Raw genomic sequence first — 25,623 nt, 5'->3', positions numbered from 1 at the left:
GAATGACTGGTCTACACGTTGTTTGTTTGTTTGTTTTCCGAATTATAAACTGACCACTTCCCCCATGCCTTTGAACATCTATGGTGTGGTACTGGAGACAAATTAGATAGAAACTAAGTTTGTTTTTAATTCTACAGAAATGCATTGAAGACTTATTTGTCCTGTGCAACAAATTCAATGGAGACTTGGAAAATCTTGTACTCCAAGCATTCATTAAAAATTCATAACACATTTTGAAATAATGTTTTTTATTGCAGATTACTGAACAGGATTACAATGCAAGAATGTATATGCCCTCAGATCAAACACACACAAGTCATCAAATATTCCCAGCTAGGGGCAGTTTATTTAAAAGAGATACAGATTTTCACATGTAAAGTTTACATTGTCAGTGCTTTGTCTTTGAGCTTCAAGCGAAAATGTATGTTACTTTACTTTATGCGGAACATTCAGAATTACCACGCCAATATTTACAATTACAAAAGCATAGAAATGCAAAAGCTTAATAAACCTCCAAATATGATGTCATTAAAATTTTATGAAACTGGGAATAATACATTAATTAGGTTTCTCCATTGGAGTGCTTAACTACACAATGTCAGTTATCTATCTGATTGCACTTGATGAAACAGATAATTCTAATGGTATAATCAAGAAAATTGTATTAGCACTCCTCTAGAAATTTGTAGTATAATTATAACATGGCTGTCGTCCAAAAGTAATTTTATAATCCATCCATGACTGGCTGAAGTTTGGTTTGCTGCACCTTATTCAGCTAAAAAACTGTCATCTTGAGGACTGTACAACTGGCAATAGTAAATCTGCTATCTAAAACACATCCCGTTCAGTGCTTTCTATCAATTCATGGAGTGCAGTCATAGTATTTCTTAACTAGTTCCAAGAATTCATTTTGCTGTATGCTGAAATTCTCTGAAATAACAATACATTTTCAATAATCTTCTGTCCATTTTAAATATTTACATATTTCTCTTAATCTCTCTTTTGGAATAGTCCCAAAACATGGCAGAAGTAAATAAAACCAAATATTCACTCCAGCACAGGTTCAGTGTATTAACTAATAATCAGTGCAATCAAAGTAACACCGTTTAAAACTTTCCAATATTAACATTTGCTTAGTCGAACTAATATAATATGAAAATGATCATTTATTTACACTTAACCTGCTCAACAATGAACAATACAGCAGACCTGCACTAAAGATACTGACCAAGATACTATGAAGATATCTAAATTTCCTAAAATAGCTGAACCACTTGGATTTGATAAACTTCAAAGAATAAAATATTCTCTCTGGCAGATCATTAATTTCACATGCACAAAAACATTGGAAAATATTTAGAAGACAAGCCTTCAAGAACTATATTTATTGCACAGTGTTTTTTTAGTGGTTTATTCTTTCAACTGCATAAAAGTTAAAATGCCAAAACTACTCATTTCCCACACACGTGAATTAGAAGCATAGGACATTTTGTACCCTCTATATTTACAATATGTTGAATCACTAAATATTCAAGAGAAATTATAACTATTCTCATGTTATCCAGATATGCTGTTTACATGAGCATACACGAAGATTCATAAACTGTTATAATATACACATTCACATGATTGGCCCTGTAATGTTTTAATATCATTAAGCTTTTCCAAAAATACCCAAAGCTGCTCCCATTTAACAACAGACCTTATATTGTTTTCCCTCTATATAAATTCCTCAGGAAATAATGTCGAGAAAATGGACAACTGATTCTTAATAAAGTAAAAAGTTGGGTGAAAGGAACATGGAGTCTAGATTCAAAGGGTTCAGAGCTACGCTTATCTAAAAACAAATACAACTTTTGTGTTTTTTTTAAATACTCCATTACTAATACAGAAAAAAGTTATATGAATGAGACTGTTACATTGTCTGTGCTGCACTGATGGTGATGTCACAATCGGAAAACTAGCTGATCCCAGGCTCACTACTACCACTGCCTTACCTTTATGTAAATGGACCAAACTCTAGGATTGTCACAAAAAGCTGGAGTAACTCAGCGGGACCTCTGGAGAGAAGGAGTGGGTGATGTTTCGGGTCGAGACCCTTCTTCAGTCTTCTCTCCAGAGATGCTGAGTTACTCCAGCTTTTTGTGTCTAACTTTGGTTTAAAACAGTATCTGCAGTTCCTGCTTACACAAAGTCTAGGATTATCAATCGGAAACCGATTAACTAGAAAGTGGGGGAGGGGACATCAAAGGCTGGGTAAAGTGGGCAATGGAGTAATTAAAAGAAAACATTATTTATAAAACAAAATTGTCAATGTTCTAAAAGGAACATTTAACATTCTGTATTTTAAAATAATTTTAAGATAGCTCATCATCAAAAAAACAATGGTAGTCCAGCACTAATTGCTCTTAACTGTTTTATTTGATTGCTGAAGATTGACAAGAGTGGAAACACTACACTAAAACCCGACTTGTTTTTCCTCCAACATCAAGTGATATTTTGTTGCACTTGTGAAATACTGTAGAAGAAAGCACGTCATTTTTCTAAGTTTAGATTTTAGCAGCGTGAGAACTTGCTGCCTCAGTAAATTATTCCCTGGTATCCATGTACGAAGATCACGAATAATTGCAAATTGGTTTAAAGGTATATCTTTTAATATATTGAAAAATTAAAATAAAACATCCAAATTAAATTCCAAGATAAATTGTCATTTTCTTAAATGTTTTGGAAAATTAGTGGGGAAAAATCGGTCCAATTTCCCCAAGGACTTCGCTCACCTTGACCAAAAAGGTTGGAAATCTGATCTCATAACATGAGATAATGTCGTGTGTTATTTGGAATTTTAACATAATCTCCAGGATCATGAAGCAAACAATGTGATCCTGATTTTCTACACCCTTTTACTTTGATTAGTACCGCTGTCAGGGGTTATAGGGAGAAGGCAGGAGAATGAGGTTGAGAGGGAAAGATAGATCAGCCATGATTGAATGACAGAGTAGACTTGATGGGCCAAATGGCCTAATTCTACTTCTGTAATTTATGAACTTATTATTCTGCAGCAATATTTGTAAGAATACATGTGAAAAATTCCACCATCGTCAAACATGTTAATGGAACATTTACTACAGCTCAACCCAGGAATAATGCTCAGTTGAATAAAATACCCTAAGAAATTACATGTCAGCTCTTAAGAAAACTGGCATAAAAAGCACACATATTTAGTTAATAAATGCTCCTGATAAGAATTTATTGTAGTTTCATTTGCGTTTTCTAGGTAATGATTCATCTTGGTTATGGTTGCAGGATCAGCCCCACAGACTTACTCAAAATGTTCCACATTTCATTAAACATTAGAGCCATTACAGCAAAGTATAACCATGTCTTCATGCAGTGAAACATGTGCAATTTCAGTGGCACATTGAAGTTCTAGGAATACCAAAGCCCAATGTTGTACCTTACTAATGCCCTGGACAAAATCAGCAAAACATTTGATTGTGATTATACCTTGGGGGTAGCTTTATTACACCTAATTGATGCATTTAGCTGTAATTCCATTAGGATTCTGTAAAATATGACAAAGGGTCAAATCGTACCCATTCTACAAACATTATAATGCACTTATTAGCACTGCATGATTTACCATGCTTCTACCTTGATCAAGAGAGCAGCAAATACCTGATTTAATAACTTTTGAATTTAATATTGCAATTCCATGCGGTTTCCAATTAAATTTCTATTCACCAAAAAATATTTGTAACGTACTTTAAACACTCGTAGCCAACACTCACTATATGTGATGGAGTAAATCTACAAATGAATTATGGTCAAACAGCATGGAAACAGGCCCTTCAACCCATCAAGTACACACCAAACATCAAGCTCCCATCTATACGAAACCTACTGTTATTCTCCACACATTCCCATCAACTGCCCCAGATTCTACTATCACAAACATACTGGGGGCAATTTATCGTGGCCAATTAACTAGGATGTGGAAGGAAATCAGAACACAGTCACAAGGAGAACAAGAAACCTACATGGACAGTTCCAGAAGTCAGGATTGAACCTGGTCATAGGAACCAAGGACACAGCTCATGAAACCAAATTAACAATCTTTAGAAAATGGCCATCTTCTTTTTAATTCCCCAACCAAAAATAAACTCAAGATAGATCCTATCTATTAGACATAAATTGCATCAAAAAGTAAGAGAACTTGGGGGACCCAAACAAACAGATGGGAAAAGTTATGATCCGAGCAAAGCAAATGCCTGAGCAATTAAAAAGTTGTGCTGTCTTCATGGAAGACAAAGACTTCTCCAAAAATATTTGAAAACCAGAGGTCACAATCAAGTGATGAAATTTTAAAAATGTGAATATATTTTAATAAACCTGAAAACTGACAGATCCAAAGGATCTATATCCAAAAGACCACAATGGAAAAAAAGTGGATGCTCTGGTTATCATCTAACAAAATTCTATAGATTGTAGACGTCTCTTCAGATTGGAATGTAGCAAACATTCTAATTAAATAAGATTGGGAGGAAGAAAAAAATGACTTGGCAAACTGATCAGACAACATCTTTGGAGAACATGAATAAGTGACAATTTGGGTAAATCTTCGAGTATGGAGGGTCCAGATCTGAAACATCACCTATCCATGTTCTCCGGGAACGCTGCCTGACCCACTAAGTTACTCCAGTACTGTGTCTTTTTTTTTTGTAAACCAGCATCTTAGTTCATTGTATTCCATCAGAAGCAGAGAAACAGCTGGATTCTATAATAAATTATTTTAATAAAGACATCTGTAATATAGTACGATCACACAGTACCAACATTTATGAAAGGGAAATAGTGATCGACTAAGCTATTGGAGTTCTATGAGGCAGATTTATTTGGATTTGAGAAGACTTTTAATAAAACCCCTACAAGACTTTGATCAGAATACCAGGTCAGAATTCATGGAATTCAGAGCAATTCACAGGATAGGTTCAGAATTGGATAACAGAAAAACAAACATGAATATATATGGAAATAAGAAACTGCAGATGCTGGGATCTTGAGCAAAAAAAGTGCTGGATAATTCAGCAGATGAAGAAAAGGGACAAATGACGTTTTGGGCCGCACTCTTCAGAGAAGGAATAAATGGGTTATTTTCAAGGTGGCACTGCAACTAGTGAGGACTCTGCAGAAATCTGAGAGCTTCAACTGCACACAGTCTATCTCTGCAACTTGGCTGCAGGGATCAAATGTGACATTTCTACATTTGTTGATGATAGAAAGCCAAGTAGAATGCGAATAGTAAGAAGGGAATGTAGAAAAGCTAAGTGTGCCATATAGTGCCATGCAATAAAGTGAGGTTATCAACATGTAGAAAAAAGGGAAATACAGAGTATGTTTTAAACAGTGAGCAAATGGGAACTATTAATACTCAAAGGGAGCTGGATGTCCTTGTTGACAAGGCACTGAAAGCTAGCATGTAGTACAGCAGGCAATTAGGAAAGCAAATTATTGTGTATTGTGTAAAACTTGGGTTTATTTCTTTCCATGGTACGTCTAATGGAGAATTTGCGCAGCCTTAGCTTCTATTCTTTTAAGTTAGGAATGAGAAGTGACATCAATTAAATGTTTTATTTTAAGAAGCCTCAAAAGGTTAGATACTAGAGAAAATGACCATTGGCTGAAATGTTTTGAACTTGGGGTCACAGTCTCAAAATAAGGTTAGACCATTTAGGATGGAAATGAGGAGCAACTTTGGAATTTGCTATCCTTGAATGTTATGGAGACTCGGTTATTGACAACGTTCAAAATAGTTCAATATTCATGAAATCAAGGTACACGGCATGAATGTGTTGTTGAGGTAGATCAACGATGGCCTTGTGAAATGGCAGAGCAGATCGAAGGGTCAAAAAGCCTGTTCCTACTCCTTTTTCTAATTTGTGCGCACTCTCTCAAGATTCAGATAACAAGAATTTCTCAGGCCTAACCTTTCGGAACAATATAGCATAGAAATCTTTATAAATATCAGTCTCCCTATCATTAGGAATTTAGACGTGATGTGTCTATTTCAGCATTTGATTTTCTATTCTAAATATCCCTTTCTCAGCCTTTGACACAAGTTCATACCTGCAAATTTTGTATCATTATTTGACCACAGTGAATCTAATCATATTTTCCACAGAGAACAAACAGAAGCAAAAATGATATTAAAGACTTGCCGTAATTTCAGAGAACAGCCTCAAAAATAAAAGGGTTCCAAATTAGTTGGTTAATTAAAAATGAGCTTTTCATAAAAGTTCATTCTTCATTTAAAGTTTGCCTGAGGTCCATTAGGAACAAGTGGATTGGAACTTGAAAATTAAACAATAAATAAGGATTAAAACCAAGTCAGGCTGGTCTCACACTGTTGCAAACAATGTAATATTTTTCTTTTGATTTTATTATTTGCCGAACAAGCTTGCTTATAGCCGCAGTTAAACTATCACCCCATTGGTACTGTTATGGGCTCAATAATTGTATTTAAACATAGAGGCATTGCATCCAAATGAAACCTATAAATTCTACGATGCAAAACAGATCTTGCTGCATTAGTAAATGAGCTTATATTGGCTTTATCCAAAGAGTACATTTACAAATGCTCCACATGTGGTTTCTCCTCTTTTCTATTCTGTCTAAACCCACACTATTTTGTTTTGTGCAGCAGTTTAACTTAACTGCATACATTGCAGTATGTAGGATATAACACTATAATCTTAATATTTGAAGCTAAAAGGAAATGATTTTGCACGTAAAATATAAACAGCCAAGATACTAATCAAAATCAAATACAACAAATAAATAACTGAATTGCTTGTAAGGTTTTCAAAACAACATTTTACTATTCCGACTCTGGACTGTCTAAATAAAGCAAATATTTTAAAAAATATATAAATCATATGGCATTCAGCAGATTGATTTAATTTAAGTTCTAGTTCATTAATTGCTATTCAGTATATTGAAACAGTCTGCTAATAAAAGTCTACTAACTTTCCAAAGTCTGCCGAAACATTTCAAATGTTACATTTCAAATGACAGCAAGCACAAAAGCGGCTAAATTGGTACATTCGTGATAAATACTTCATCTTTGAACAATTAATTTAGCAGACCTGAATTTAGTTTACATTTATACATTCGTGGTAAGTCTTAAAATACTGAATAATGTTCTTCATAGTTTTATCAAAAAGACTTATCTAATCCCATCAGCTTCTAATCCCAAAATAATACATTCAATTCAGCACTAATAAAAATATCACAGTGATATCTACTTGTTAAACACAAAATAGAATACCAGATATAGACTTTTCTTTCTGTTGCCCAAGATGATTTACATGGCAACCAGAGTCCAGTTTAACTGACTGACAGCACCATTCCTCTAAGGACGTGCACAACCCCAGAATGTATCCTGGAGCTTCAAGCTATGAACACACACGTTAAACAATTTTGTCCCTCTCGTCATCAATTTCCCGCAAAAAATGCCTTTGGACATGCAAACAGACATTTTAAAATCATTTAAATAAATTGTCAAATTAACATGGACGGATAGATGTTAATAAGTTATTGATCAACAAAGACAATGTCACGGAATGTCACCTTTTGTTGCTGGAAGGCAATATATTGAATTCTCAGCACGAAGGTATAGTGCTAGTCCTGTTTAAAAAGAATAAGTGCATGAATCCCAACTCTGTTTAAATGCAAAAATTCAAGTAGCTTTGTTATCTTCTGTCTTACTGTTCAGTCACAATCTGTACTCTGGGAGTTCTCATTTTCTTCTTCTTGAGCCTCTGATGAATACCATTTTATGGTTTGTTTAGCAAGCATTTCTTTACGTGCCTGAAACCGGTCACAACGAGGACAGTGGTCTGATTTAAAACAGCATTTGTGGTAACATGCTTTACATTCTGCAGAAACAAAAACAATCATTTTACTGAAACACGTAAAATCTGTTTTCGGAAGAAATTATTGCAAAAATAAAATTGAGCGTTAACTCAAATACAAATTATAAATGCTACACCAAACTTGATCAACGTTGCATTTAAAATGTAGTATCCACAAAACGCACAGACTAAATGAATCCTCGCAAATAGTGGATTGAAGAAACTCAACAACTTTTATCTATTTGGCTCCCTTAAACTAAAAATCTCAAGGCAGCTAGTAGAAATAGTCAAACATAAAGGGCACAGAGTCCAATAAGATATTAGGAAAAACATCCCAAAATTTGCTAAAAGGCAAGTTTCCAGAGTAAAGGTTTGTGAAAGCACTTTGGGTTCATGGAAGAAGTTGTAGAATGTAGGTGACTACCAATAATGGTGTGGAGAGGACGGGAGAACAGCCAGAGTCAGAGACTGGCATTGGTCATAATGGAGGTGACACAAGTACAGATGAATTTCTATAGATATAAATAGCTTAAATAGATAATCGCGAAAAGACAGGCAATAGCAAGAGACCGAAGATAGAAACAAAAAGCCAGAGTAACTCAGCGAGGCAGGCAGCATCTCTGGAGCGAAGGAATGGGTGACATTTCGGGTCGAGACCTTCGGACTGGCCAGTGTGGTGCTAAAATGGATATGGAATTAAAAGGAAATTTACGATATACACATCCTGATTAAATAAATATAATGGCCTGACAAAGAATGGAATCTGTGGCAAGTATTCAGAATCTTTTTTAAGGAACAATATGAAACGTCCATTCTGTCCAACAGAAGAAACTGTGCCTGATCCAAGAGCAAGTATTGCATTGTTCAACCACACGGTGGAGCCACGCGCATGTGGGAGAGCAAGATGAGGAAAAACAAAATATCAATAGAGGTTCCGAACAGGAATAACATAACTTTAAAACAAGCTTTCTACTTCTTCAAAAGTAACTGAAGATGTATAGAATACTAATATTACCTGATAAATTAAACTGCATTTGTTGGACAATAGACAATAGGTGCAGGAGTAGGCCATTCGGCCCTTCGAGCCAGCACCACCATTCTCAATCAGTAGCTCGTTCCTGCCTTCTCCCCATACCCCCTGACTCCGCTATCCTTAAGAGCTCTATCTAGCTCTCTCTTGAATGCATTCAGAGAATTGGCCTCCACTGCCTTCTGAGGCAGAGAATTCCACAGATTTACAACTCTCTGACTGAAAAGGTTTTTTCTCATCTCCATTCTAAATGGCCTACCCCTTATTCTTAAACTGTGGCCCCTGGTTCGGGACTCCCCCAACATTGGGAACATGTTTCCTGCCTCTAACGTGTCCAACCCCTTAATAATCTTGTATGTTTCGATAAGGTCCCTTCTCATCCTTCTAAATTCCAGTGTATACAAGCCTAGTCGCTCCAGTCTTTCAACATACGACAGTCCCGCCATTCCGGGAATTAACCTAGTAAACCTACGCAGCACGCCCTCAATAGCAAGAACATCCTTCCTCAAATTTGGAGACCAAAACTACACACAGTACTCCAGGTGCTGTCTCACTAGGGCCCTGTACAACTGCAGAAGGACCTCTTTGCTCCGATACTCAACTCCTCTTGCTACGAAGGCCAACATTCCATTGGCTTTCTTCACTGCCTGCTGTACCTGCATGCTTCCTTTCAGTGATTGATGCACTAGGATACCCAGATCTCATTGCACCCAGATCCCTTTTCCTAACTTGACACCATTCAGATAATAATCTGCCTTCCTATTCTTACCACCAAAGTGGAAAAGCCTCACATTTATCCACATTAAACTGCATCTGCCATGCATCCGCCCACTCACACAACCTGTCCAAGTCACCCTGCAACCTCATAGCATCTTCCTCACAGTTCACACTACCACCCAGCTTTGTATCATCTGCAAATTTGCTAATGGTACTTTTAATCCCTTCATCCAAGTCATTAATGTATACTGTAAATAGCTGCGGTCCCAGCACCGAGCCTTGCGGTACCCCACTAGTTACTGCCTGCCATTCTGAAAGGGACCCATTTATCCCCACTCTTTGCTTTCTGTCTGCCAACCAATTTTCTATCCATGTCAGTACCCTATCCCCAATACCATGTGCTCTAATTTTGCCCACTAATCTCCTATGTGGGACCTTGTCGAAGGCTTTCTGAAAGTCGAGGTACGCTACATCTACCGGCTCTCCCCAGTCAATTTTCCTAGTTACATCCTAGTTACATTGGTTGGTTAATTGGCTACTATAAGTTGCAGCTAATGTGTACACGAGTTGAAGAATCCAGAGAGAGGTTATGAGAACATGGAGGAACAGCTGGGGATTAATGTACTTTTAATCCCTAATTAATTAAGGGATTAATGGATTAGTTTGAAAAATATCAAGTTCCTGGGCACGAGTATCAATGAAAATGTGTCCGGGACTAAGCACACTGATGCAATCACAAAGAAAGCCCATTACCACTTCTACTTAGAAGATTGAGGAGATTCACTATGTTGACCAATACTCTCTTGAGCTTCTACAAGTGTACAGTGAGGAGCATATTGACTGGTTGCATGACGTGTAGTTCAGCAACTGTAACAGATGGTAACGAAGGAGGTTACAAGAAATGGTGGACTGCCCGGTCCATCACAGGTACTGATCTGGTCACCATCGAAGGTTCTACAGGAGGTACTACCTCAAATACAACGACACCACACTACCCTGGCCATACTCCCATTTCACTCATGCGCTCAGGAAGTATACGAGTCTGTAAACCGTGACCTCCAGGCGCAGGAACAGCTTCTTCCCAACAACATCAGGCTTTTGATCACTACAAACACCAACTAAACTATGAACTACAAACTATTTTTGTTGCACTAAAGACTTCTGTTTTTGTTTTTGTATTAATATTTTCTCATTTATTCAAACTTCTTTGATTATTATGTTAACTATTGAATACCGTGTTTACAGTCCTAGTACGCTGCTATGAAAATAATTCCATTGTTCCATTTCAGTACATATGACAATTAAACACTTAACTTTCTTGGATGTTAATGGTTGATGTAGACTCAGTGATCCCAAGGGCCCGTTTTATCTACTAGATCTTTCTATGACTATATATAATCATACATATTTATAAACACCCGCACAACTATTGTACAAATGAGATACAGCTTAATTTGAGACAAGAGACCTTCAAGTAAAAGTTTAACTGTTGAATCACAAGATGCACAACCAGCAACCTCAAAATACTAACCTTCACATCTTTTACATTTGTGGAGCTCAAAAGGAAAGATGATATCTGCATCATTACCGCAGAATTCACAGATGAAGCCTTTAGCCTGACAAAGCTGAGCAAAAACAAACCAGTTATTTAAGTACTTTTATAATTGCAAGAATTCACTTTAAGGAACACTCATTAATAAGTTATTAGCCACATTCCAAAGTAAACAGAAACAAATTGAAACATGAGCAATCTTAACATAAATACAATAACTTGAATAACAACATTTTTAAGCTGAATGCACGATTTCACACTTCCTGATTTCCACAAGTAATAAACCAAAATGCATGGCCAGATTTGAACTACACTCATGAAAAAACCCCATCAAAACTAATACTCTGCAATGTATTTATTACAGTTCAACTGCAGAATTTAACTGCCACATAGAAAGACACAGATTGGAACAAAAGGGAAATTGAAAAGGATTGAAGTTACCCTTGTACTATCCTGTATCAGAAGATAGTCTTGTCACCTAATGGATCACCAAGGTAGAGGGTATATGGAACGTGCTGCCAGATGAAGTAGTTGAGCCAAGTACAGCATTTAGATTTATATACATGGAAAGGAATGGTTTAAAGGAATATAAGCCAAATGCAGGCAAACAGGACTAGCTTAAATGGGGCATCTTGGTTGCCATGACAAATTGGGCTGAAAGGCCATTTCCTTGTTATATGACAATGACTCTATGACTACCTATTAATAAATTGAATCAAGAAATCTTCTGTTTGCTATTCGTATAAAACTATTAAACATGTTAATAATCCATACCATCGTAACTTAAAAATTCATTGCAAAGTCAAAATCCTGGAACTCTCAATCCAACACTTCACAGCAACCGACACATGGGCAATAAATGCTGACATTCCTGATGGTAGTCAGATCCCATAAAATGAATAAAAATATTCAATCAACTAACGCAGAAATTCCAAGATGAATAGTAAAGCATAAAAGAGCGTAGTGTAATTTTAGTCTAAACGTACATGCTGCTTTTGGAAAGGCAGCCCACTCAAGCACCTCCATTTTACAGCACAATTCTTCCAATCTTCTTAATGTCTCGCTGATACTTAATGAAAGCATGATGTTGGATTGTATCACAACCTGGTTTGGAAACAGCCCTGCCCAAGACGTCAAGCAATTACAGAGTTGTAGATACAGTGCCCTCCATAATGTTTATGACAAAGACCCATCATTTATTTATTTGCCTCTGTACTCCACAATTTGAGATTTGTAATAGAAAAAAATCACATGTAGGTAAAGTTCACATTGTCAGATTTTAATAAAGGCCATTTTTTAATACATTTTGGTTTCACCATTTAGAAATTACAGCAGTGTTTATACATAGTCCCCCCCATTTCAGGGCACCATGTTTGGGACACAGCAACATCATGTAAATGAAAGTAGTCATGTTTAGTATTTTGTTGCATATCCTTTGCATGCAATGACTGCTTGAAGTCTGCGATTCATGGACATCACCAGTTGCTGGGTGTCTTCTCTGGTGATGCTCTGCCAGGCCTGTATTGCAGCCATCTTTAGCTTATGCTTGTTTTGGGGGCTAGTCCCCTTCAGTTTTCTCTTCAGCATATAAAAGACATGCTCAATTGGGTTCAGATTGGGTGATTGACTTGGTCACTCAAGAATTGACAATTTTTTAGCTTTGAAAAACTCCTTTGTTGCTTTAGCAGTATGTTTGGGATTATTGTCTTGGTGTAGAATGAACCGCCGGCCAATGAGTTTTGAGGCATTTGAACTTGAGCAGATAGGATGTGTCTATACAATTCAGAATTCATTATACTACTACCATCAGCGGTTGTATCATCAATGAAGATGTGAGCCAGTACCTTCAGTAACCGTACATGCCCAGGCCATAACACCCCCACCAGTGTTTCACAGATGAGGTGGTATGCTTGGGATCGTGGGCGGTCCTTCTCTCCTCCATACTTTACTCTTGCCATCACTCTGATACTAGTTAATCTTCATCTCAACTGTCCACAAGACCTTTTTCCAGAATTGTGGTTGCTCTTTTAAGTACTTCTTGGCAAACTGTAACCTGGCCATCTTATTTTTGTGGTTTGCATCTTGTAGTGTCTGTCACCTCTGTATTTCTGTTCTTGAAGTCTTCTGCGGACAGTGGTTATTGACATATCCACATCCAAACTACTGAAGCCTGTCTATCGGACCACAGCGCTATCATTTTTGACGCATCTCTGCCTTTATCTCCCGCAAAATCTCATCTCCCTGTTCGCTACTCCCGCGACATAAATTCATTGACTGCCCGTTTTATCTACTAGATCTTTCTATGACTATATATAATCATACTCTCACAGCTGCCCCCAACATCTGCACTATTGAGGCCTCTCCCCCCATCTCAGCACTGAGGATCTCGCCTCTTTATTTAATATCACTTGCTCTTCCATCCTGGATTCTATCGCTCCCCTTTAAATGAAAAAGCCTAAGCCCAAAGGTCGGCTGTGGCTCAATGACACCACCAAAGCCCTAAGAAGGGAGTGCAGAAAATCAGAAAGGAGGTGGAAATGTGACATGCTTCAAATTTCCTTTGAAATTCTGAGAAACAATCTTCTCAAATACCAGGAAGCAGTAAAGTCTGCTAGAGCACAATACTTCTCCGACCTTATTTCCAAAAACTCTCATAACTCCAAGGTCCTATTTAGAACAATTACCTCTGTCATATGTCCCGCCCCCAGTACCAGCTTAGTTGGGTCCCCTGCTAAGTGCGAAGAATTCGCTAAATTTTTCACCAACAAAGTTGAGAACATTAGAATGAACATTTCCCCTCCCACCCGTGACCTAGCTGTCTCACTAGTCTGTTCATGTAAATTGGACTGCTTCCAACCCGTCACTCTATCCTCCCTTGCAAAGCTTGTCTCCGCTATGAAACCTGCAACCTGCCCCCTTGATCCTGCCCCCACTGCCCTTCTGAAGGATGTCATTGCAATAGCCGGTCCCAGCATCCTCTCTATTATCAACAGTTCTCTGGCCACTGGCACTGTTCCAACCAGTTTCAAGCACGCGGTGGCCCAGCCCCTACTGAAAAAACCTAACCTAGACCCCACCTTGCCTAGCAACTACAGACCCATTTCCAAACTGCCATTCCTGTCAAAAGTCCTTGAAAAGGCAATTCTAAACCAATTAATGCCCTACCTACACCAAAACACCATCCTGGAAAGTTTCCAGTCAGGTTTCAGAGCCCACCACAGCACAGAGTCTGCCTTGTTGAAGGTACACAACGACCTGCTTCTCGCCATCGACACGGACGACTGTGCAATCCTGCTCCTTCTCGACCTCAGCGCAGCGTTCGATACAGTGGACCACACCATCCTTATTGACCGTCTCCGGTACACGGTTGGCATTGATGGCACTGCCCTGAGCTGGTTCGCTTCGTACCTCAAAGATAGGAGTTTCACCATCAACATAGGCAGTTATTCCTCTGCTCCAGCTAGCCTCTCCTGCGGAGTTCCACAAGGCTCCATCCTAGGCCCCATTCTCTTCTCTCTATACATGCTCCCCCTTGGCCAAATCATTCAAAGGCACGGCATTTCTTTCCACTGCTATGCCGATGACACCCAGCTTTACCTCCCCCTGAAACCCAACAACCAGTCAAATTTAAACAGCCTCTTACACTGCCTTGAGGACATAAAATGTTGGATGGCACAGAACTTCCTCCAATTAAATGAGAGCAAGTCTGAGGTCATCCTATTCGGCCCCCCCGACTCCATCAAATCGATAACAGGCAGTCTTGGAAGTCTATCCTGCCTAGTCAAACCGCATGTCAAAAACCTCGGCATGATATTTGACTCTGCATTAAAATTTGATAAGCAAGTCAACGCTGTGGTAAAAGCCAGCTTCTTCCAACTTCGAACCATAGCTAAAATCAAACCTTTCCTCCAATTCGACGACACAGAAAAAATCATTCACGCTTTCATTTCCTCCCGCCTAGACTACTGCAACTCCCTATACACTGGGATCAGCCAATCTTCCCTGTCCCGCCTGCAACTGGTCCAAAACGCCGCAGCGAGACTCCTGACGGGTACCCGTAAAAGGGACCACATCACCCCGATTCTGGCCTCTCTCCACTGGCTCCCTGCACGGTACAGAATCAACTTCAAGCTCCTCCCATTCACGTATAAAGTCCTAAATGGACATTCCCCCCCCACATCAAAAAATCTTCAAACCCACCTCTCTAACTCCAGGTCCCTCAGGTCGGCCGACTTGGGGCTACTCACTATCCCGCGGTCTAGGCTTAAGCTCAGGGGTGACCGCGCTTTTGCGGTTGCAGCTCCTAGACTGTGGAACAGCATCCCTCTCCCCATCAGAACTGCCCCCTCCATCGACTCCTTTAAGTCCAGGCTCAAAACCTATTTCTACTCCCTAGCGTTTGAGGCTCATTGAGGAGGCGCTGTGAACTGTTTGCGTGCTACTGTATGTTTCTTTTTTTTTCCTTAGTACCTAATCAGATGTACAGCACTTTGGTCAACGTGGGTTGTTTTTAAATGTGCTATACATATAAAATTGACTTGACTTGACTTGACCTGACTCCTGAAGAATGTTTTTGATCTATCGGACAGGTGTTTGGGGATTTTTCTTTATTATAGAGAGAATTCTTCTGTCATCAGCTGTGGAGGTCTTCCTTGGCCTGCCAGTCCCTTTGCAATTAGTAAGCTCACCAGTACTCTCTTCTTAATGATGTTCCAAACAGTTGATTTTGGTAAGTCTTAGGCTGATATCTCTAACAGTTTTATTCGTGTTTCTCACTGTCATAATGGCTTCTTTGACTTTCATTGGCACAACTTTGGTCCTCGTGTTGATAAATAGCAATAAAAGTTTCCAAAGGTGATGGAAAGACTGGAGGAAAGACGAGGTGCTGAAAGCTCTCTTATACCTGCATTAAGGAGGCATTTAAACACACCTGAGCAATTACAAACACCTGTGAAGCCATGTGCCCCAAACATTATGGTGCCCTGAAATGAGGGGACTATGTATAAACACAGCTGTAATTTCTACATGGTGAAACCAAAATGTATAAAAATACCCTTTCATAAAATCTGACAATGTGCACTTTAACCACGTGATTTTTTCTATTACAAATCTCAAATTGAGGCAAATAAATAAAAGATGGGTCTTTGTCCCAAACATTATGGAGGGCACTGTATAGTCCAGTCCATCACACAGACCTGACTTCCCACCATTGACTGTCTACACCAGGCTGCCTCTGAAAAGCAGCCAACACTAATCACCCTGGTCATTCCTTCTCCTACTCCCATCCAGCAGAAGGTACAGAAACATGAAAGCGTGCATCACGAGACTCAAAACAGCTTCTTCTTCTCTGTTACCAGGCTTCTGAACAGTCCTCCCATCAGCTAGGGTACTGTTCGATTCACCCCGTTAAGGACATTGGACTTTGTCTACGGAACTAATGCATTGCAATGCTGAGAACTTTATTCTGCTCTCTGAATCGGCCCCTTTGTTCCATTTATTGTATTTGAAGTCAATTTGTCACCGATTGTTTCTATGTATGGTATATCTAATCTGTTTGGATAGCAGGCAAAACAAAGCTTTTCACTGTACCTCAGTACATGTGACAATAACACACCCTAACATAAACCTAATTGAGCAAACTAATAACCTAATTAGTTGGAATATTAAATGTTGATTGCGAAAACTGGCAGGTCATCAGACCAGGTATAACGAGATGCCTAATCAAGAGAATCTCATTAATTAGAAAACCTCTTTGTGGTATGCTAGATCTAAACAAAACTCTGAATAACAGTATTATAAATGAGTTACGTCATAATTAATGCGGTTAGTTATTAATGCGTTTAGTTAGATCATAGATCATAGAACAATACACAGGAACAGGCCCCTTCAATCCACAATGTCAGTGCTGAACATGATGTAGAGGTAAACTCATCTCATCTGCCTGCAAGTGATCCATATCCCTCAATTCTCTGCACATTCAGGTGCCTATCTAAAAGTCTCAACACCATTGCCGTATCTGTCTGTACTTTGATCACTACCGCTGGCAGCACATTCCAGGTACCCATCACCGTGTTAAAAATACCGCCCTACAAATCACCTGTAAACTTTGCCCCTTTCATTTCCTTTTAATTCACTTTACCATTGTCACTCTTTTTTATTGTAGGAAACATTTACAATCCATTCAAAGTCAGTGTAAGAGCCCATTATGAAAAGAAAAGTTAGTTTGGTCGCCAACTTGCTTATTAATAGTCAATCATAATTTTAACTTTTTTAGTAGTTCAAATGAAAATGGCCCATTACTCTACAAACCAGTCATATCATATGCACTGTTAATAATACAATTGCAAGCATATTCTGTATTAACTAAATGCTTAAATGAGTCTATGCTTATGTATACAGTGTCACATTTAATTCATTTCTGTGGTGTAAGTCACGATGATGCATACCACACATTGTGCCACATGTGCTGATCCTATTTTCACGAGGTACTTCAGCCTTCCAGCCAACTCTCCTTTTTTTATAGCTGTGAGATCGTTGAGTGAATAGAGATGAAGATCTTCAGTGAGGTGACCTGGTTCCATGTCAAAGTTATCCAGAAGTCTACGAAAGCAAAACATGATATTATTTTATCATTGTGCATGTGATTTGAGACCTTTACTGACAAAGAGTGCATTTAATTTGGCAATGTCACATGTTCCAGATTAAGAATTTTTGTTAACTTAGACACTGTGGCTACTGCTTTAGCCTAGACAGCAAAAACATCATGACACACTGTTTATGATTTATATTATATATAGTCCTGTAATACTGCAAAAGCTTTAAGTTGATCTCAATTAAAACAGTAAATGCACAGAAAAAAATTAAATAATCTGCAAATTTACTGTACAATTCTCAGTGAAGATTTTTTAAACAAAACAAAATAATGGGAGAATTTGTAAATTATGTATGCCATTAGAAATTTACAAAATCTCCAAGGCAAATGGGTTGTTGCTTCCTGAATGCATTATTAGCATCTTTTTCACAGACTTCTAATTTTATTCCTCCAAATCAGAAGACCCTTATGCAAGGTGGTGAATTATATACTGTAACTGTAAAGATCGTGCAGTATTCCACCTACTCTAATACTGTGTAGGAAGAAACTGCAGATGTTGGTTTAAACTGACGATAGACACAAAAAGCTCCAGACTGCAAAGGGTTCTCGACTTATTCCTTTTCTCCAGAGACGCTGTCTGACCTGTTGAGTTACTCCAGCTTTGTGTCTATTTACTCTTTGATACTGTCAGTCATGTCATTCTCCTCCAATGCTCTCGCCCTGTTGTTTATTCTTTGAGTGCAATCTAAATTATTAAATATTTTATATCTAATAGACAAAAAAATATGCAATTATAGCCGTATTATTGGACTATCACTACACAGAACAATGAGCAAATCAAAGGTAGACACAAAATGCTGGAGTAACTCAGCGGGACAGGCAGCATCTCTGGAGAAAAGGAATGGGTGACATTTCGGGTCGAGACCCATCTTCAGACTGATGTCAGGGGAGAGGGCAGGACAGAGATAGAATGTAGTCGTAGACAGTGGGAGAACTGGGAAAGGGGAGGGGATGGAGAGAGAGGGAAAGCAAGGGCTATTTGAAATTAGAGAAGTCAATGTTCATACCACTGGGGTGTAAGCTGCCCAAGCGAAATACGTGGTGCTGTTCCTCCAATTTGCACTGGGCCTCACTGACAATGGAGGCGGCCCAGGACAGAAAGGTCAGATTGGGAATGGGAGGGGGAGTTAAAGCGCTGAGCAACCGGGACATCAGGTAGGATCAACACAGGTGTTCAGCAAAACGATCGGCTTGCCTGCGCTTGGTCTCGCCGATGTACAGAAGATGGCACCTGGAACAGCGGATACAGTAGACGAGGTTGGAGGAGGTGCAAGTGAACCTCTGCCTCACCTGGAAAGACTGTGGGAGTCCTTGAATGGAGTCGAGGAGGGTAAAGGGACAGGTGTTGCACCTCCTGCGGTTGCAGGGGAAAGTGCCTGGGGAGGGGGTGGTTTGGGTTGGAATGGACGAGTTGATCAGGGAGTTGCGGAGGGAACAGTCTCTGCGGAAAGCAGAAAGGGGTGGAGATGGGAAGATCTGGCCAGTAGTGGGATCCTGCTGGAGGTGGCGAAAGTGTTCGAGGATTACAAGCAAATCATCAGCATGAAATTAGAACTTTTTGTTTAAACTGCATCAATTTATTTTGCTATGTGAAATTGACAAAACTATGTTTTGGTAACTCAGCGGGACAGGCAGCATTTCTGGAGAGAAGGAATGGGCGACATTTCGGGTCGAGACCCTTCTTCATACGTCATCCATTCCTTCTCTCCAGAGTTGCTGCCTGTCCCGCTGAGTTACTTCAGCATTTTGTGCCTATCTTCGATTTAAACCAGCACCTGTAGTTCTTTCCTACACAAGACTGTGTTTTACTTTGGCTCTACAAATCTCTTAACTGACAGCTTTTTCATTGTAAACCACCACATCCAAGATTATTTTCCAGCCTGCGCAATAGCCAATTGAAAACTATTTACAAACTTAAGAATACTTGATCTATATTTTGACATTCGGGGGAAGGGGATTGCAAAAAAAATCTGAAAATTCATGCATCTCCAAAACGGACTTTTAATGGAATTATTCATGCAGCCAGAAAGCTGAGGAAAATTAAATTGCAAAATCATAGCTGCTTGAGTCATAGTATCATAAATGTCCACATTGCATTAGACGATGAAGCAGCAAAGATAGTTTGGCAGTCTCAATAAACACCCATTCAATTTCAAACTGAAAAACAAGAAAATTGTGGGCAACATATTTTGACCATTTCAGCACATGCCAGCAGTGAACATATTCCCCCATAAACAAGGACCCAAACGTTCCACTGTCTTATGCATTTACACTCTATGTTAGAGGGCTAAGTTTGCCATGAAGCATATTTATGTATTAACTATTGAAACTGCAATTCTACTGAAAAAAATTCTCTCTGGTTTAATAATTTGTGCAAATGTTCACTCATTTGTAACAAAATAGGCCTAACAAAACACGGTAAAAAGGGTAGCCTCAATATTACTTATCCAAAACAATAAATGCAAAAACATTGTAAAGAAATGGTGCATCTTTTGCCTATTTTAGCAATTCTGAGACATGCAAGTCACAGTTTAAAGAGAAAATTAATGAATTGATAAATATATTCAAAGAAGCTTTAAGAAACTCACAGTACATAACCCAAAAACCTATTTTGAACAGGCTCTCTGGTAATTTTAGTTTAGTTTAGAGATACAGCACAGAAACAGGCCCCTCGGCCCACCGAATCTGCACCGACAGCAATCCCCACACACTAACACTATCCTACACACATACACTGGGGACAATTTACATTTTTTTATTTACCAAGCCAATTAACCTACAAAACTGTACATCTCGAGTGGGGGAGGAAACAGAAGATCTCGGAGAAAACCCACGTGCCATGGGAAGAATGTACAAATTCCGTACAGATAGCACCCGTAGTCGGGATCGAAGCCGAATCTCTGGCGCTGTAAGCACTATAAGCGCACAACTCTACCGCTGTGCCACCGTGATGTGTTTAACCATCACAGTAAACAAAATCCTCATATGATGGGGTGTTTTCTGCAATAGAAATGATCTCAATGAGGAGATTGGTAGGGCTATTACTAATAATTATTTCAATTTGGATATATAGCCAGGAGTATTTAGCAATTCTTTTACCAAAAAAAGCAAAAGCAGTACAGTTAATCTTTACACAAAAGTGAAAGAAAGCTTCAAAATTGCAAACGACACTTAGACAAAAAAATTGTACTCACTTTTTTGCCAGTCTACATGTTTTTAACAGGTTCTTCATGTGAACCAGCTGCATTCTCAGCATCTGTTAAAAGTTTTGACAAAGAAAGGACTACTTCACAAGTACTTTTATTATATTTAGGTCATAATTAAAAACAACTCTCCTTTGTAAAATATTAATTTTGTTTTGATGAGAATGAAATGAAGACTCGCTTTCAGACAGGCAAGTGAATTGTTATATAAAAAAATAATACATTAACACAAGGTTTTTGTATAACTGAACCTCATACCTTTGGATAATGCTCAATTGGAAAACGCAAGGTTGGTTTAGTTAGATAACTAGATTGATGTTCAAAGATAGTTTATGAAATAATGAATAAAATAGTCAACCGCTTGATTCGTAAAAACCAAAACAAATGAACAAAAATCTGCTCTGTTATTTGGTCACCAAATAAAACAAATTTGGCGAAAATAAAAACAAATCAATAATTTTAAAAGCATGTTGTTTGTGGATCTCTTAACACTTCATTTGGAATAGCATTACATTATAAATGAATTCTACTGTTAGCAATACAATAGCTTAGATTCTTATCATTCAACAGACACTGTAATTCTGCCACTTTCATAAGTCTCACTGCAGAATCTCTCAATGCTAACTGGGATTAGAAGATTTAGCAGATTGCTTACATGAACTTGATCGAGGGCCTTCACCTTACGATATAACACACTGTTAATGTCTTCAACGTTGAAAAGTGGATCATTCCAAATTTTATTCAACAAATCCTTCGAAAAATTACTGACATAATATTTGCTGAAGTCCCATTTCCGTAATATTCGGCTTGGAACAACAGACTGCACATTCTCGTGACAGCACTGGCAGAAATACTTTCCAAGATATTCACAATAACGTAGTCTCTTTATATATTCTGTAAGATAAAGGCAGGATCAGCTACATTCAGAAACAAGAGGGGATATATACCTTTCAGAGGATTTGCATTGCAAAAAAAGGATTTTCCCCAGTAAATATAAATCTATGTTCATCTAAATGCCTTTTTCTCAAGACAATGCTTGATCAAGAAGCCTTGACAAAAAAGTCATTTTCCATGTGTTATTTTTCAAACAAATTCTGGAAGGCAGTGGTGTGACAATATTACTACCCTCTTCACATTTGAGACTCCAAAGATGAGCAGAGACTGAAGAGTTTTATAGCACTTAACAAGCTTTTCATTAAAAAATATTACTGTAAGTTTTCTTTCTCAACGATCGAAAGGAAAGAAGAAAAAAGTAGCTCAGGTAATGGAAAAATTTAAAGGGAACCTGAAGGTCATCTTTTTCAGCGAGAGTGATGGGTGGGAAGAAAGGCCAGAGGAAGTGGTAGAGGCAGCTACAATTACAACATTTAAAATACATTTTGACCGGTACATAGATAAGATAAATTTAGAGGGAAAAAGGCCAAACATGGGCAAATGGGACGAGCTCAGGTAGGCAACTCAATTGGCATAGTTGGGTTGGAAGATTCTTTTCCGTGTTGTACAACTCTATTACTAAGAACTATTAGTCATAGAAATCACATGCCATTTTATATTGGATCATTTTTAAATTACAATACACTACACAAAGCATTATATAACTGCTCACCCAGTTATATAATGCTTTGTGTAGTGTATTGTAATTTAAAAATGATCCAATATAAAATGGCATGTGATTTCTAATTGCGGAAATTCCGCAAGTAAAAGCAGAATGTTATCATATTGTTAACATTTAGATGATCACTCACCTGGGTCAGTTTTGATACCACATCCTGCACAGCGGTAATTTTGTTTGGCAACAACCACCTTCCTCCTTTAATAACACAGTTTTATAAATGGCAAGATATTATTTGATGCTGAGACTGAAACAAAAATTACATTAGACAAGAACAGCCAGCTTGATTTGTATTGCAAATCCTTACTTGGGGGATGGGTGAATATTGAAAATTATTTGTGGCCGAGGTGGTGCCCATTCCAAATTTCCACGGACTCTGATTCGTAGCTGGTAAATATCAGCGTGTTCACCGTCATCGGGAGACACCGGAAAGGAGTCTGGAATTGGCAAAAGCTACAGGAAGAAGAAAGTTACTTGCCACGGAACTGAAATAATTAGTCAGGAATCAGTTATATTTGTCAACAGGAATAAATGCTGTGCAAAAGAATAAGACAAGGAGTGTGCCCTGGGGGAAAGGAAGGATTCATACTTCTAAACACCAGATTTGGGTGATTTGAAGATCTACATTTCCATGGGAAAGCTGCCAACACAATCAAGGACCATTTTTATCTTGGTTATCTTGGTTATTCCCTCTTCACCCCTCCCAATCAGGCAGAAAATACAAAAGATTAAAAGCACACACCACCAGATTCACAAATAGCTTCTTCCTTCCTGTTATCAGATCAGTGAATCGTCTGGTTTGGTTTAGAGATACAGCTCAGGAACAGGCCTTTCGGCCCACCCCGTCCGAATCGACCAGCGATCCCCGCACATTAACACTGTCCTGCACACACTAGGGACAATTTACACTTATACCAAGCCAATTAACGTACAAATCTGTACATCTTTGGAATGTGGGAGGAACCAAAGATCTCTGAGAAAACCCATGCGGTCACAGGGAGAACGTACAAACTCCGTACAGACAGCACCCATAGTCAGGATTGAAACCGGGACTAATGGCGCTGTAAAGCAGCAGCTCTACCACTACACCACCGTGCTGCCCTTAGACTAGGGTGTAGTCACAATCTTCCAACCTTCCTCTTCATAGGCCTTGCACTTTAAAAATAATCTGAACTCTGTAGCTATAATGCTGTGACATTATGTTCTGCACTGCTCATTTTCCTCTCTGCACGACCTGTTGTACTTATAATGGCTTGATTGTACTCGTGTATAATATGACACGATGATGATTCGACTAGATAATATGCAAACAAACTTTTCACAATATCTCGGTACATGAACCAATAGAAATTCCCATTAACCAACAGTAGACCCTTCGACAAAGTAAACAATTGAATTGATCAATGCATCAGTACATTTCACATTGATACTATAAAATTTAATAGTATCTTGGGATCATATCTACCAATTTCATTCAGTAATAATCATGGTTTCATTGGTCCATAGCTACACTTAATTTGTTCATAGCTTCATTTTATTGATCGACAAGTGCAAGATGGCAAAATTAAATTTCTCACCTTCTGAGGAGCATCATCCTCTGGAACCAACCAGTCTAGTTCAGATGCAGCAGGAAGTTGCATGCCCTCAAACTGTTTCAGCAGACCCATAGCAACAGCCTCAGCAGAGTTGGAATGAAGGAATGAAAATGAACTGCAACAAAAATATAATTACAGTACTGATTTAGGCCATTTCATTCAAAAATCACAACACTGGTACAGGTTTGACACTGATTTTCTGGCACCCTCAGTTCCAAAGTCTTTCTGGGTTATCTGTTTCTCTGGACCAACATAGGCCATATAATAATGAAACGACAATACACCCCTGGCCCATTAATGACACCCCTCCCGTGTCTCTAAAGCACTGTGGAGTGGCAGAAACTGAAAAACGAATAGAAAATGTAAAATGAATGTGAATGGAATGACCAGCCTGGCTCGCACATTCTCCATGGCCATTCAGAGCCCCAGTTCGAACCTTATTCCCAATTTGCAAGGTGCACCAGCGAGCCTTTCTTCACCCACAGAAAGGACACAAAGTACTGGAGTCATTCAGCGGGTCAGGAACTCTGGAGAACACGGAGAGGTGACTTTGAGACCCTTCCTCAGCCTGATTCAGTCGGCTGAGTTCCTCTAGCATTTTGTGTTTCAGTGTGGCCCGTCGGCCACCCTTCCCTCTCACCTGCTGTCACTTCCATAGTGCAGTATGTCGGCAACTCCAGAAGAGGCGACAGCGGTTGTGGGGGGGGGGGGGGGGGGGGGGGGGGGGGGGGAAGAGGAGGTGGTGCGGGGCCGAAGGGGGGAGCCATGGCTTCCGACCTTCAAGTTGCCACCTCCTCCCCCCCCCCCCCCCCCCCCCCCCCCCGAAAATCAGTGTTCAACCTGTACTGAGCGTTCATCAACATGCAGGTAGACTGGGGAAATCAGGTTGGTAATGGACCCCAGGAAAGAGAGTTTGTGGAGTGCCTCCGAGATGGATTCTTAAAACAGCTTGTAGTGGAGCCTACTAGGGAGAAGGGAAAAGGTAAAAGTGCCATTAGGAGGCAGTGATCACAATATGATAAGTTTTACTCTACAAATTGAGAAGAAGGGAAAATCGGAAGTGTCAGTATTACAGTATAGCAAAAGGGATTACAGAGGCATGAGGCAGGAGCTGGCCAGATTTGACTGGAAGGAGGCCCTAGCAGGGAAGACGGTGGAACAACAATGACAGGTATTCCTGGAAATAATGCAGAAGTTGCAGGATCAATTTATCCCAAAGAGGAGGAAAGATTCTAAGGGGAGTAAGAGGCACCCGTGGCTGACAAGGGAAGTCAAGGACAACATAAAAATAAAAGAGAAGAAGTATAACATAGCAAAGAAGAGTGGGAAGCCAGAGGATTGGGACTCTTTTA

At 39.1% G+C, this 25,623-nt stretch overlaps 1 protein-coding gene across 3 annotated transcripts in view; it reads right to left on the bottom strand.

Annotated features, from left to right (window-relative positions):
- Positions 1-283: 283 nt before the first annotated feature.
- The window catches only part of rubcn (rubicon autophagy regulator), a 66,766-nt gene continuing 41,426 nt past the window's right edge, over positions 284-25,623 (bottom strand). For all 3 annotated transcript variants that reach the window (XM_078410258.1, XM_078410260.1, XM_078410259.1), the window contains 8 exons: positions 24,254-24,386; positions 22,984-23,129; positions 22,810-22,874; positions 21,720-21,958; positions 21,056-21,117; positions 17,656-17,809; positions 11,189-11,282; positions 284-7,934 (listed from right to left, as the gene is read on the bottom strand). In XM_078410258.1, the coding sequence (XP_078266384.1) occupies positions 7,768-7,934; positions 11,189-11,282; positions 17,656-17,809; positions 21,056-21,117; positions 21,720-21,958; positions 22,810-22,874; positions 22,984-23,129; positions 24,254-24,386 (1,060 nt within the window). In that variant the 3' untranslated portion in view covers positions 284-7,767. The remainder of the gene's footprint in view (positions 7,935-11,188; positions 11,283-17,655; positions 17,810-21,055; positions 21,118-21,719; positions 21,959-22,809; positions 22,875-22,983; positions 23,130-24,253; positions 24,387-25,623) is intronic.

This window comes from Rhinoraja longicauda, chromosome 13 (genome assembly GCF_053455715.1).
Source record: "Rhinoraja longicauda isolate Sanriku21f chromosome 13, sRhiLon1.1, whole genome shotgun sequence".
NCBI lineage: Eukaryota > Metazoa > Chordata > Chondrichthyes > Rajiformes > Arhynchobatidae > Rhinoraja > Rhinoraja longicauda.
The sequence above is the reverse complement of the archived record's forward strand: the minus strand, read 5'-3'. Positions and strand labels throughout refer to the sequence as shown.